This window comes from Sorex fumeus, unplaced genomic scaffold (assembly GCF_029834395.1).
Source record: "Sorex fumeus unplaced genomic scaffold, SorFum_2.1 ptg000047l, whole genome shotgun sequence".
In the NCBI taxonomy this organism is placed as follows: Eukaryota; Metazoa; Chordata; class Mammalia; order Eulipotyphla; family Soricidae; genus Sorex; species Sorex fumeus.
In genome coordinates, this window is record NW_026606104.1 from 23967532 (window position 1) to 23981437 (window position 13906).

Below are 13906 nucleotides of genomic sequence, written 5' to 3' on the forward strand. Positions count from 1 at the left end.
GTATCATGGTGTTATTAAGAATTAGTAGGAGACAGGGGCGGAGGAGGTGGAACTCATGGTAGAAAATATGCTTTGCTCATATGAGAACCTGGGTTAGATCTCTGATACCCCCAAAACTTCTGGGGTGTTCGGGGAGTCCCAATGAAATCCATATAACAACCAATTATATACCAAACAGGATCCTATTTTCAAATGACAGGAAAGAAGAATATGACAATCCACATTCTGTAAACTACTTCAGTTACACATTAATGACTAAAATAGTGTCTGTGCAGGTTTCAGATGAATGAGGCAAAGAAAAAACAACTTTGTAGCATTAAACTTACATAAAAGGTTAGTGAAGAAGCAATAAAAGTAAAGCTGTACCAGAAAATAAGAGTTATCCAAGAATTAACCCAGCATGAAAAGGAACCACTTCTGATTTCCCATGATATATCCCTTATGGGTTATTATTTCTGATTACCATGGCAGTGAACAACATTTTCCACCTAATACTTTAGAGGACTGCTTGATCACACCATGTTCTGCCATATTCAATGAGCTTTGTTGAAACCATTCATTTCCATTTATCTTAGACCTGTAAAATGTCAACTAAGAATGATAAGACAGTCATTTACCCTCAATTTCCTCAATAATATAAGGTTTGAGAGAGAGCATGATAGAACTCTAAAATAATAGACTAAAATATTTTCTCAAGTCTACCTTCTTCCTTTATTTCTACTGGGAGAAAATCTATTTCTGATCCTATCTGCTCTAAAGTTTAGGATGCTTAAAAGCACTGACCTTTAACCCCTCCCCCCAAAAAAATTCTCAAACACAGTTATTTTCTGAGAAAATATCTTTCAAAAGAAAATTTTTATAAAAATCCTCCCTGGTGTGCTTATAAACGATAACATAGAAGTGGGGATGGTGCAAAATAAATGTTTTAAGAATTGTCTTAAAAAATCAAGTATAAGTGATTTCTGTACTATCTCCTCTTTTTCACTCTCTTCCAAGTTTGCAAACTCATAACATTACAACCAATTTCAATAGGTTTTAAGAAGCCAAGAAGCAGTTACATCAATTAAATCAATCAACATTTGTTTTACAAAGTGGAAAAAGTGCACCATAGATATCAAAGGGCCATACAAACATCCCTCCCTTTGGTGGATCAACTATGCTTCTAGAGTTATAAAAGGCATAATTCCCATCCTGTGAACTGTTCAAGGTAATAAAATGAAGGTACAAGGCAAACCATATTCCAATCCTCATTTTCACTGCATTTAGATTCTGCAGAAGGACTACAAGGTTATCACATTCAGTTCCTCATGGGTGGGAAAACAAAGAAAGCAAAGGCATTAATAGGGAGCAAAATCATCTATCTAGAAACACTCCATGAAACTGCATTAAAGGGGGTATTAAGGCCCTCCCGTTGATCATCGATTTGCTCGAGCGGGGCCAGTAACGTCTCCATTGGAGACTTTGTTGTTACTGTGTCTGGCATATCGAATACTCTCGGTAGCTTGCCGGGCTCTCCGAGAGGGGCAGAGGAATCAAACTCGGGTAGGTCATGTTGGCTGCGTGCAAGGCAGACGCCCTACCCGCTGTGCTATCGCTCCAGGGGGTATTAAATAAAGAGTAAAATCATATCCTATTTTAGATCATTTATCTTAAGCATACCACATAAGCAACTGCATTTTAAAAACACCCAGAAATTATATTTCAAAGAATGGGTCCCACATCCATAAAACCAAACCAGAGTCGGTAAGAGTGTCTAAAAGCAGATTTTATGATGCTTAGCTTTTTCAGGGAACAATGGTTCATTTCTCCAGAGATGGTACATCCACATCATAACCGTCCTTGTTTGGCATCGCTGATGGCTCCCCAAACATCAAAGACAAATTCTTCAGGAAATGCAAACTCTCCAAGAGTTTTGTTGATTTCCACTGAAAATTCCTCTGAATTACCTTTACCATTTCCAGCTTCAAACATTGTGGTAGCTATCAAAAATAAAATTGTGAAAGTTAATGATACATAAAATAGTATCAAAGAACTGAGAAAAATATCACCAGAAAAGTATTAAAATTAACAAACATATACATACACACACATATATACAACACACACACACACACACACACACACACACACATAGTTCAAATAAAAAATAGGAGGTCTATATAGACCGAACACGATGGCTACTCAATACCTCTACTGCAAACCACAACACTCAAAAGGAGAGAGGAAAAAAAAAAAGGGAATGCCCTGCCACAGAGGAGGGGGGTAGGAGGGAGGGGAAAGGGGAGTATGGTGGGAAGGATACCGGGATCATTAGTGGTGGAGAATTGGCACTGGTGGAGGGATGGGTACTCGATCATTGTATGACTGAAATGCAAGCACAATGTGAGTCTGTAACTGTACTTCACGGTAACTCACTAATAAAATTCGCCTGCACGGCAGAGCCTGGCAAGCTCCCCGTGACGTATTCGATATGCCAAACACAGTAACAACAAAGTCTCCGATGGAGACGTTACTGGGCCCGCTCGAGCAAATCGATGAACAACAGGAGGGCCTTTACCTTTAAAAAATGGAAAAGTAAAAAAATTAAATAAAAAATAGGAAGTCTAGCATATATGTATAGATATAGATATGAGTTTGGGGGCCACATCCTGCAGGACTTGAGGGTCATTCCAGGTGGTCCTTGGAGATAACATGTTGCTGGGTTCCAAGGACTTTGCTTCCCAGGGCTCCTGCATGCAAAGCCTGCACTCCAGCCAGCTGAGTTCTCTCCCTGGCCAATGCAGATATTTTTAAGCAATCTTTCCACCACGTCCCAGTTTGCAATTTTCCCCAATGTCAGAGCCCATGAATTGGAAATCTCTGAAATTCCCATGCAATGAACAAAATAAGCACTCCCAACAAAAACCCAGGCAGGAAAATTAGAGCGGCTCCCTTCCCCCATCCCGCCATAATCACTGGCTCTCTCTGGTCCCTCCACCAATCCCCCATCCCAACTCTGATGGATTCTCTAGTGCTTCTTAGAGGAAAAAAAAAACAGAAATCCCTATAGTTTATATGAGCAATCAAGCAAGAAGGAAGGAAAGAGGGAAATCTGTCTTCTCAGGAAAACAAGGCATCTTTTTCTAACTCCCTTCCAGTTTGGGACAGAAAGCAAAAGTAGTGCTCTTGTTCTGTTTCTCTCTAGTAAGTTGCCTGGGCCCCATATTCTATGGATTGGGAACCAGCATCTTAAGAAAATACATTCCTAAGGAGCCTGCCCAGCTGGCAGGGACCCTGAGAGACCAGCTGGCTTTTTCTCACCCCTGATAAGGACTAGCAGCTAGGAAAAGACAGTGTGAATGTTATTTGGGAGTTAGGGGAAGAACTGCCACAGAAAAGGAAAACAGATTGAGAGAAAAAGCTCTAGCCTCTCTCATCCTCCCTCCAAGTAAAGTTGGACTGAATCAATGTATTACTTCTCTGCATAAGCCAAAATGACTATTCTTTCCACTAAGAGCATTTACCAACTGTTCCTCTTCTCCAATATTCCAGTACTGGCATAGACAAGTTAGGCAGAAGGAAGAAATATGGCCTGTAGGAGGGCAGGATGTGAATGGGGTGATCCGGAGCAGAGATTGAAGTTCTAATAAGGTTCCAGAGCCCAATAAAGCTCTCATAGCCTGGTGGAGGGTGGGAGTTCGGGTGTGGTAAGGAATGGATATGAAGTTGGGGGGTGGCAGAGGGGACCAGGGGACTGCAGACACAGAAATGAAATATTGGTTGCATACAGAGAAACAGAGCACATAAGTAAATATATGAATAGTGGGAACCAGGTTTATCACTGCCAAAGAAAGATGGAGAAGGCCAGAAAATGAGAATGACACTAATATGGCTGGAATTGTACATATAAGGGAAAACAGGTAACCAGATGTAAAATTTAATAAATTAAAATATTTATGTAGGGATTAGAGAGATAATACAGCAAGTAGAATGTTTGCCTTGCACGCAGCTGAGGGGGGTTTGATCCCCAGCACTGCATATGGTCCAGACCCCTACCAGGAATAAACCTTGAACACAAGGCTAGAAGAAAACCCTGAGCAAAGTCGGGTGTGGCCAAAACAAACAAGAAAATATATAGAAGTAAATCTACATGTCCATGTGCACACACACATACACACACAGACACACACACACAAACACACACACACACCTTAATCCAGTTATGGGGCTCCACACACAAATACACACACATCCTTTCATCGACTTATGTGGCACAGGAGTTCAAAAAGCCATGGGCAGACAAATCACCCAGTCATGGCTTTAAGGGCCATTCTATTCAAAAGAGAATCAAAGCTTCACAGATAAAAGACTAATTCCAGGCAAAGTATAAGCATCAGGAACATCTTGTGCCAAAAGAAAATGAAGTATAGATTAATGTTAGCAAGTCCTGTCAGCCAAATCAGCGACAACGTTAGCATCAAAATTAGTAGGATGGTAAAAGATTAAAATCCCATTTAGGAAAAGAGAAACTCTGAATCCAAGTTAATAGATAATTGACAGATAGAAAGATCAATTTATGAGGAATGGAATATTCACAAAGTTTCAAGTGTTCCTCCCAAAGACTTATTAAGCAAGGCCTAATTTTAGAGAAACCTAGCAAACAACACCTTAAGCAAATTATCAAAAAGAAGAGCATCCGAGCAACAGAACAAAGATTCTGTTCCTCCTGACAGGATGCAATAAAAGAATATGACAGCACATTTGTTATATTTGTAGTATGTGATTTAAACATGTTCTTTTGCCTTAATGCATCTTAAGTCTTCTCATGAGATAGTCTATGAATATTAAATGTTAGGCTGGACAATGTTGGTATGATTGTGGGACAGAGACCCTCAGCCATGCCATTGCCCATGGGATGTCAACTATATCAACCTCTTTGGAAAACAATATGGACACTTGTCAAAAACTAATCATTGTGCTTTCCTATGACCCAGCAATTCTACTTTGACATCTTCTCCAAGGAATGTTATTGTATTACAACAAACAATGGTATTGTATTATCGGCATTTCTCTGCCTTCCTCTCAATTCCTCTTCATCAAATGTGCATCGAATATGAGATAGATAAATGAATAATGAATGGTTTTCAGTTGAAAACCACATCTGTAAGTATCGTTATAGTACTAGTAATGTATAATGGTTGATTTGTAAAGAATTCATTCCAAAGACAATAGAGAATGTGAGTAAAACTGGTCTCTGGGTTGGAAGTGGGAGATAAGTTAGGGAAAGGATCACTAGGCCCACGGTGGATTGAGCAGTACCTGTGATAGGTTGGGAAGCTGGGTTGGGGGTAGACTGGGGTTATAAACTGGGTACATTGGTGAAGGTAGTGGGCACTGGTGAAGGGATTGCTGTTGGAACATTTGCACTAGAATCTCAAACATGAGTATCTTTGTACTACACTTGATCTTAGCCAAAGGACCAAGAAGCAATGAAACATGAGTATCTTTGTAACTTTATAACTAACTCACCATGATTTTGATGGGATTAGTGTTTGAATATTAAATGTAATCAAACATTGTGAACTACTTTGTAAAATAAAAAAAATAAAAAAAACAACTCACCGCGATTTACCACAACCAAAAAAAAAAAAATGTTAGGCTGGAGCAATAGTACAGCGGGTAGGGCATTTGCTTTGCATGCAGCCTACCGGGGTTCGATTCCTCCGTCCCTCTTGGAGATCTCGGCAAGCTACTGAGAGTATCCCACCAGCACGACAGAGCCTGCCAAGCTCCCCATGGCATATTCCATATGCCAAAAACAGTAACAACAAGTCTCACAATGGAGACATTACTGGTGCCCGCTCGAGCAAATTGATGAACAACAGGAGGACAGTGTGATAGCACAGCAGGTAAGGCTCTTGTGTTGCACACAACTGGCCTAGGTTTAATTCCCTGGTCCCTTGTTGTGATCAGAAGTCAGCCCTGAACACAGTCAGGATTGAAAAAATCAAAAAAAGAAGAAGATAATTTTAGAGAAACCTAGTGCCACTCAATGCCTCTTTTGCAAACCACAGCACCCAAAAGGAGAGAGAGAACAAAGGGGAATGCCCTGCCACAGAGCCAGGGTGGAATGCGGGGATGGGGGGGTAGGAGGGATACTGGGACCCGTGGTGGTGGAAAATGGGCACTGGTGGAGGGATGGGTATTTGATCATTGTATAACTGAAACCCAAGCACAAAAATTTGTAAATCTACAACTGTAGATGTCATGGTATTTCACTAATAAAAATATATATAAAAAAAGAAGATACAAAATGTTGGTAATATAGGTCAGAAACATAGTACAATGGGTAAGGTCACCTTGCAAGCAGCTGACCTGGATTTGACCCCAGGCACTGCATATTGTCCCCCAAGTGCCACCAGAAGCAAAATCACTAAGCACAGAGTCAGGAGTAATCCCCGGACACTGCCAGGTGTGGCCTAAAAACCAACATAAAGAAAAAAGCGCGAATAATATGTCAATGTTTATTTCATGAACTAAGTGATTATACTTTCGTTAGATAAGAGAAAATCTTTGTATGAAACAGGCACTGAAGTGTTAGGGACAATGGAATACATTGCTTTCCTCTCAAATAGTCCAAGAGAAAAAACTTTTGTACTATATTATTATATTTGTAACTTTTCTGTACTTTTGAGGTTGTTTCCAATTCTTTTTCTTTTTGGGTCACACCCAGCCATGCTTAGGGTTACTCCTGGCTCTGCAATCAAGAATTACTCCTGGCAGTGCTCAGGGGACAGTATAGGATGCTGGGGATCAAACCCAGTCGGCCATGTGCAAGATAAATGCTCTAGTCACTGTACTATGGTTCCCCCTCAAAATACTTTTTTGTAAGCAGAAAAAAGTAGGTATGAATTGAATCTCCTCTTTCCCATCACCTGCTCTCTTACACCTCAGACCTCAACCACTGTAGCACTGTAGCACTGTCCTCCCGTTGTTCATCGATGTGCTCAAGCACCAGTAATGTCTCACAACAAATTGTGAGACTTGTTACTGTTTCTGGCATATCGAATACATCACGGGAGCTTGCCAGGCCTTGCCGTGCAGAGGAGATACTCTCAGTAGCTTACCGGGCTCTCCAAGAGGGGAGGAGGAATCGAACCTGAGTCGGCCATGTCAGCCGCATTCAAGGCAAACACCTTACAACACCTTACCCACTGTGCTATCGCACCAGCCCAGACCTCACCCACGACTCAAAAAACCCCTCCAAATATGCAGTTTTTTTTCTTAACACATATATGTAAATTTTTCCTATTTAAATATGAAGGCTGTATGAGATATAGTGAAGCAAACACTCAGATACACTGTTCTGACTTTGTACATCTGGTTTTGGAGGTTTTTATTCTGATAGAAATCACAATGTCCTTTTATTAGTCCCATCACATGTCCCATGGGCTAAAGCGATAGCACAGCGGTAGGGCGTTTGCCTTGCATGCAGCTAATATGGCCGACCCAAGTTCGATTCCTCCACCCCTCTCGGAGAGCTCGGCAAGCTACCGAGAGTATCTCACCCGCTCAGCAGAGCCTGGCAATCTACCCATGATGTATTCTATATGCCAAACACAGTAACAAGTGTCACAATGGAGACGTTGCTGGGCCCACTCAAGCAAATCGATGAACAACGGGAGGTTCGTGACCATGACATATCCCATAGCCATCTTCTCTCTAGTCACTGATGCTCTAAATTTGGGGGCATTTCTTTTTAATTATTTTGTAAAACTTTTTAGTTTTATTTTAATTATTTTATTTTAAAAATAATTTTAGCAGCAAGTAGTAAAACCCTTTATAATGTTTGTATCTTTTGATCTACTAACATTTACTCCCACTTTGAGAATATCTACCTCTTTTCAATATCCTACCCAAGGATAGTTCAGTAGTAAAGGGCCTGCTTGCAAGCCAGAGGTCACTTGAATGAGTTGAATGCCCAGCTCCCCCACCCCATGTTGAGAAGAAAAATCTTTAAACTAAAAGAATTTAACATGAAGACAAGCATAAAAAATAAACTCGAAAATGTATGCATCTAAAATACTTTTGTATGGGGCTGGAGCAATAGCACAGTGGGTAGGGTGTTTGCCTTGCATGTGTTCATCCAGGGTTCGATTCTCAGCATCCCATATGGACCCTCAAGTACTACCAGTAGTAATTCCTGAGTGCAGAACCATAAATGAGCCCTGAGAATCACCAACCCACCCCACACCCCCCCCCCCGAAATAAAAAGATAATAATGGTAGAATTCAGGTGAAAGGTATAGACTGAAAAGCACATGTACTGCCTGGGACCAGAGTCATAGTAAGTGCGAAGGGTATTTGCCTAAAACAAAGCCAATCTGGGTTCAACTTCCCCTGGATCCCATAGGGTCCCGAGTCTGCCAGGAGCGATCCCTGAGTACAGAGCCAGGAGTATTCCTGGAGTGGTTCTGGGTGTGGTACAAAAATCAGGAAATAAACTAAATTAAAAAGACAACTGTGCCATGTTCATAATAGACTATTAGGGAGATGAACCTGAACCCAGACAATGGAAGAACACTTAGCAAATATAGCAGACACTTCAGATTGGAGAAAAACTTAATTTTCTAAGTTAGGGCCTGTTTCCCTCAGTACAGCTATAGCTGACTTGTGATATTTACTTAGGGGTATGCTCCAGAGTACTAGTTCTATTTTAAAATAAAATATTTGTAAAATACTAGGGAACACTACAAAGAATGTTTCGTCTCTTTCAACAGTCAAAATATTATACCCAGTAAAGAGGAAACTACCCTCAAAGGGCATCTGTATTCACCTGAATAAACCAAGGCTTGGATTTATTTAAAGATTCTTGATATTCCCCACGATCAGGATGGCTGTGTCCCTCTCCTTACACTGTCTTGTCTTGGGGATATTCTCCACATCTTCAGCTCTCTGGGATCATGGAGCAGAAAAGTAGCAAGTTTTGCTTCCATACCTGATTTCTCTCGTTACTTCATTCATGGACAAATGATTATGTCTCTTTGTAGACAAGTCTTCCTAGGTATCCTGTTATCATCTCAAGCAGCATGGCCATAAAGCAAACACTATCTTTCCTTCTGAGGAAACTGCTCCCGTTTCACCTTTTTCCACTGCCATTGTAAGCGGTGCAACCGTTTTTCCCTGTTGTGCTCTTCACATTTGTAGACCAAACATTGTCTCCCTTTGATACTACCTTAACAATCTCTCATTCCTGCTACTGCATACTATTCCTGAATGTCTAAACCTTAGCCTGTCATTCTGATCCAAAGCCCCCGCCTCTCAGATAATCATATCCTCTATACTAATGCTATGCCTTTGTAACTATCTCAATTTTTTGCCTTCTTTCCGTCTTGCCTTCGCCCAGATGACAGTCCTAAATCACAGGATTCATTATCAAAACCTCTTTTGTCCTTCAAGACTCCTTCCTCCACGAACTACTGTGTTCACAAACGGAAGTAATAATTTCACTCCCTAGTGTTCTTCATGCTCGAGTGGGCTAATAAATCACTAGGACCTTGGAAAAAGGCAAATTCTCATTCAAATGTTCTACAGCAAGTACTGAGATGCTGCATTTCCAGTAACTCTCAAGTAAAACCAGTCCCTGTACCACACTTTGAATGATAAGGTCTTCTAAAGCATATTTAATACTTTTCTGCATTGTTATTACTTCCATCTGTATTTAAACTTCTTATTTTAAGAAGTGACCCACAAAGGATATTGAAAAGCCCCCCCCTCCCGCACCAGTCTTTTAGGCCTATAGAAACTAGCTCTGTGTCTCATTATAGTAAATACTCGTAGATGAGTAGGCATGGAAAGTAACTTGGAATTAAACTTAAATAGACTTGACACTGGCACAGTTAGTAATGCACTGAGAGGAACTTGTCTAAAATTACATTTTGATAGCCAAGACATGAAAGAACAGCCAAAATGGAAAGGTAAGGATTGCAAAAAATGGGACTTCAGTTTAGAATGTTGCGGAATCTGCCATCTTCAGTATTCCTCATGGGACCTATATAGAACTTAGACAAATAGTGGCCTAAAGATTATTTCAACAGGGCTGGAGAAATAGTGCAGGAGACAAGGATCTTGCCTTGCTTGCAACTGCAGCAGGCACAGCCCTGGTTCAAATCCTCAGCACCACAGGTAATTCTCCAATCACCCCAGAGGGCACTTCAGAGCTCCAATTCAGGAACAGGGCCAGAGTACAGCAGATTATGACCCCAAAACCTATCCCCATTCCAAAAAAAAAAAAAAGAACTAAGTAAGTCTGTGTCTTCCAAAAACTCCTAGTCTTGTAAAAACAAAAAAATAACAATTTGGCCGTTTTATCATTGAGAAGAGACACATTTTATATAATATAGTGCTTTTTAAATCCATTAGAAACTTGCCTTTCGAGCCACTTTCTCCCTTGAACACATATCTCACCTGCTTGTCGCAATGCTTGCCTATCTCCCCTCTAGAGAAGCCTGTGTTCTCTCTCAAGCATAAACTTCTCCCCCTCTCTCTCCCCTCCCATTTTTCTAAATAAGTTTCAATAAAACTTTCTTGCTTCACCATTTCGCCTCCTCCTGAAATTCTTTCGTGGGAGGGAAAGCCGGTGGGACCCAAAGTGCTGTGCTGAGGTTGGGACTGACCTGACGCAGGCCAGTCATTTCCCCAGAGCTGGCAGTCGAGCTGGGTCCAGGGGAGGCAGGAGCACTCTTTCCTCGAGTCTCCCTCCTGTGCTCCCCACTTTATGAGCCACTGGCAGCAATAAGGAGCAATTTATCTTCTTTCCTTTTTTAACTAATGAGTTTTGTGTCCAAGTTAAGAAATTAGAGGGTTTGAGTGATAGTAAAGTGGGTAGGGCACTTGCCTTGCATGTAGCCAACCCAGGTTTGATCCCCGTTTCACCACAGGGTCCCCTGAGCCCACCGGGGGGGTGATCCCTGAGCATACAGCCAGGAGTAGTGGGTACAGTTGGGTACAGCCCAAAAAACAGAAACAAAAAAAACATCAACAACAAAGAAATTAAGGGACCAGAAAGATATTACAGTGGCTATGGTGCCCGGGCATCCCATATGCTGCCCAGGGCACCACCAGAAGTGAGTCCTGAGTGAAGAGCCAGAAGTAATCCCTGGGCATTGCCAGGTATAGTCCATAAACAAACAAAAAAAGAAAAATCTTTTGAAGAAATTATTGCTTAAGATATAAAATAGGTTTGTATTTTGTTAATAACCTTGTCCCATTCTTTCTAACTATAAAACCTCTGTTTTGTAAACCTCCTTCAATCATTTAATGTCTTTCTAGTTGCCAAAGTACATGTTGCCAGTTTCACAAATCCTTAAATAAAGCCAATTAAATCTCAAAAAAAAATTAATAAAAATAAATTAAGAATGGTGTGTGCAGCACACTGACTATAAAATTGGGTGGGGGGGTGGAGAGATAGCATTAGGTAAGGTGCTTGCCTTGCATGAGACCAACTTGGTTCAGTCTTTGGAACTCCATATGGTTCCCCAAACCCAAGAAGTGATCCCTGAGTATAGAGCTAGGAGTAAGTCCTGAGCACACCCCAAAATCAAACAACAACAACAACAAAATGTCAATTATAATTATAAATCATTTTCTAATTCATAAATAATAATTTTTAAACATCCAGATAATAGTCTTGCATAATGAGTAATATAATCAGGTATAATTTTAGCTTTTTGATATGATTGTTAAGAGAAATGTTTGACTTATTTATTTTTCTTTTTTTAGTTTTTCAGTCACACCTGCCGATGCTCAGGAGTTACTTCTGGTTCAGCACTCAGCAATTGCTTCTGGAGCTGCTCAGGGGACTGTATGGGATGCTGGGGATCAAACCCAGGTTGGACCCATGCAAGGCAAGTGACTTACCTGCTGTACGAAGAGAAATATTTTAAGAGAAAAACCAATTAAAATAATATCCGGGCTCTCTGGAAAGAAAGATGGGGGCCGCACAGGAGCCTTGTGGACAGCAGGTTTGAGCGGGGGGCGGGGGGCAGCAGGGACCTCATGGGAAGGGGGGCGTTCTGGGCCGTCCTTCACGCCCGACCGAGGTCACCAGCTGCCCCCCACGAGCGGCTCTCCGACACGGCCACGACTCCAGAGCACAGAAACCAATCTCTTAACTATCTTTTAATAGAAATACTTCCAGGGTTAATAAGTGAAACAGCAGAAATCCAAAACTGCGCGGCCGCTATTGTGGCCGCGCGACATCATTTTATTCTTAAAGCCAGCTGTAGAAAGCAAATCATTTCACAACACTGTTTCAGCATATCTGATTGGGGGGGTGGGGGTCGTAAACTCTAAACAATAATTGTGCATCTTCTATCGAAACGATGTATCTAGTCAAAGTAAAGGTAAAGGTAAAGGCCCTCCTGTTGATCGTCGATTTGCTCGAGCGGGCCCAGTAACGTCTCCATTGGAGACTTTGTTGTTACTGTGTTTGGCATATCGAATACTCTCGGTAGCTTGCCGGGCTCTCCAAGAGGGGCGGAGGAATCGAACTCGGGTCGGCCATGTTGGCCGCTTGTAAGGCGAACGCCCTACCCGCTGCGCTATCACTCCAGCCCTAGTCAAAGTAGATAGAGTATTAACTAGAACTCATCTGCCTCACAGGAATTGGGAGGGGTGGGAGGTGGGGTTCTATTGGGGTTCACAGTTAAAAATAAGTATTGGTAAAGGGAAATGTGTTTGATACTTACATGACTGAGACCTAAACCCGAAAGCTCTGTAACTTTTCCCACAGTGATTCAATAAAGAAATAAACTATTAAAAATAAATAAATAAATAAATAAAATAAAATAATATCCGGAAAGTGACAGATAATAATGAAAGAGTAAATGCTCCATCAGTTATCAATTATAAATACACAATATACACTGCAATAATGCAACACCTAAATACCAAAAATTTCCACTAGAATTGTGATACCATATATAGTAGCTATGTGCTGACCTCTAGTGGTTATTTTAAGACTATCTTTCTTTATATCATTATTACTAAACTTTATTGTTGACAAATTTCACTCAACACAAGTCATTCTGTATTTTCACTAAGTTTTAAATATTTTAACAGAATCTTCATAGATAAAATAATACTTTTGGCGGAAATTTTAGTGTTAAAGTATAAGAATTGCATCTCAGCTCTTAGCTGACTTTTGAGCAAGCTGAATCTATTTTCAAATGAAGGATTTTTAAAATTAACTATATCCATTGTTAATTTAGCCATTAACTATGCATCTCTGTGGAAGGTTCAGCATTTATTTTTAATAAGGCTTTTTATAAACAGCAGCCCATTTCAAGCAATTCAGCTGGGTCAAACATCAAAAACACAGAGAATATAAAAATGGGTGTTTTTTTTTTTTGACTGAATCTGCTGAAAAACTCAGGTATGCAAGTTTTGTGATTGAAATCTCCAGGAGACCTCCTCCCCCCATCTCCCTGTTCTTCCTGGAGCCTGGCAGTCACACCCACAAACTGCCTCTGGCACCATATAAGCTCATTAACAGCCATGATCCAGACACTCACAAATAAATCTCGAAAGAGAGCCACAAGTTACAGAGATGCCTCTGGACCCCAAAGCCACCATCCACTTAAAAATTTAACTCCAGGGGCTGGAGTGATAGCACAGCAGATAGGGCGTTTGCCTTGCACGCGGCCAACCAGGGTTCGATTCCCAGCATCCCATATGGTCTCCTGAGCACCGCCAAGAGTGATTCCTGGGTGCAGAGCCAGGAGCAGCTCCTATGCATTGTCGGGTGTGACCCAAAAAGCAAAAAAAAAAAAAAAAAATTTAACTCCAGCTGTATCATGCTATTTAAAAATTTAGAATTCCTGGAGCTTGTAAGGGCAACATCTCAAACTCTACACCACAGATGTCCC

General features: G+C 41.0%; 1 protein-coding gene across 1 annotated transcript in view; it reads right to left on the minus strand.

The window, feature by feature from the left end:
* Positions 1–1747: 1747 nt before the first annotated feature.
* The window catches only part of GIPC2 (GIPC PDZ domain containing family member 2), a 108346-nt gene continuing 96187 nt past the window's right edge, over positions 1748–13906 (minus strand). The window contains exon 6 of the mRNA XM_056123771.1: positions 1748–1979. Within this exon, the coding sequence (XP_055979746.1) occupies positions 1828–1979 (152 nt within the window). The 3' untranslated portion in view covers positions 1748–1827. The remainder of the gene's footprint in view (positions 1980–13906) is intronic.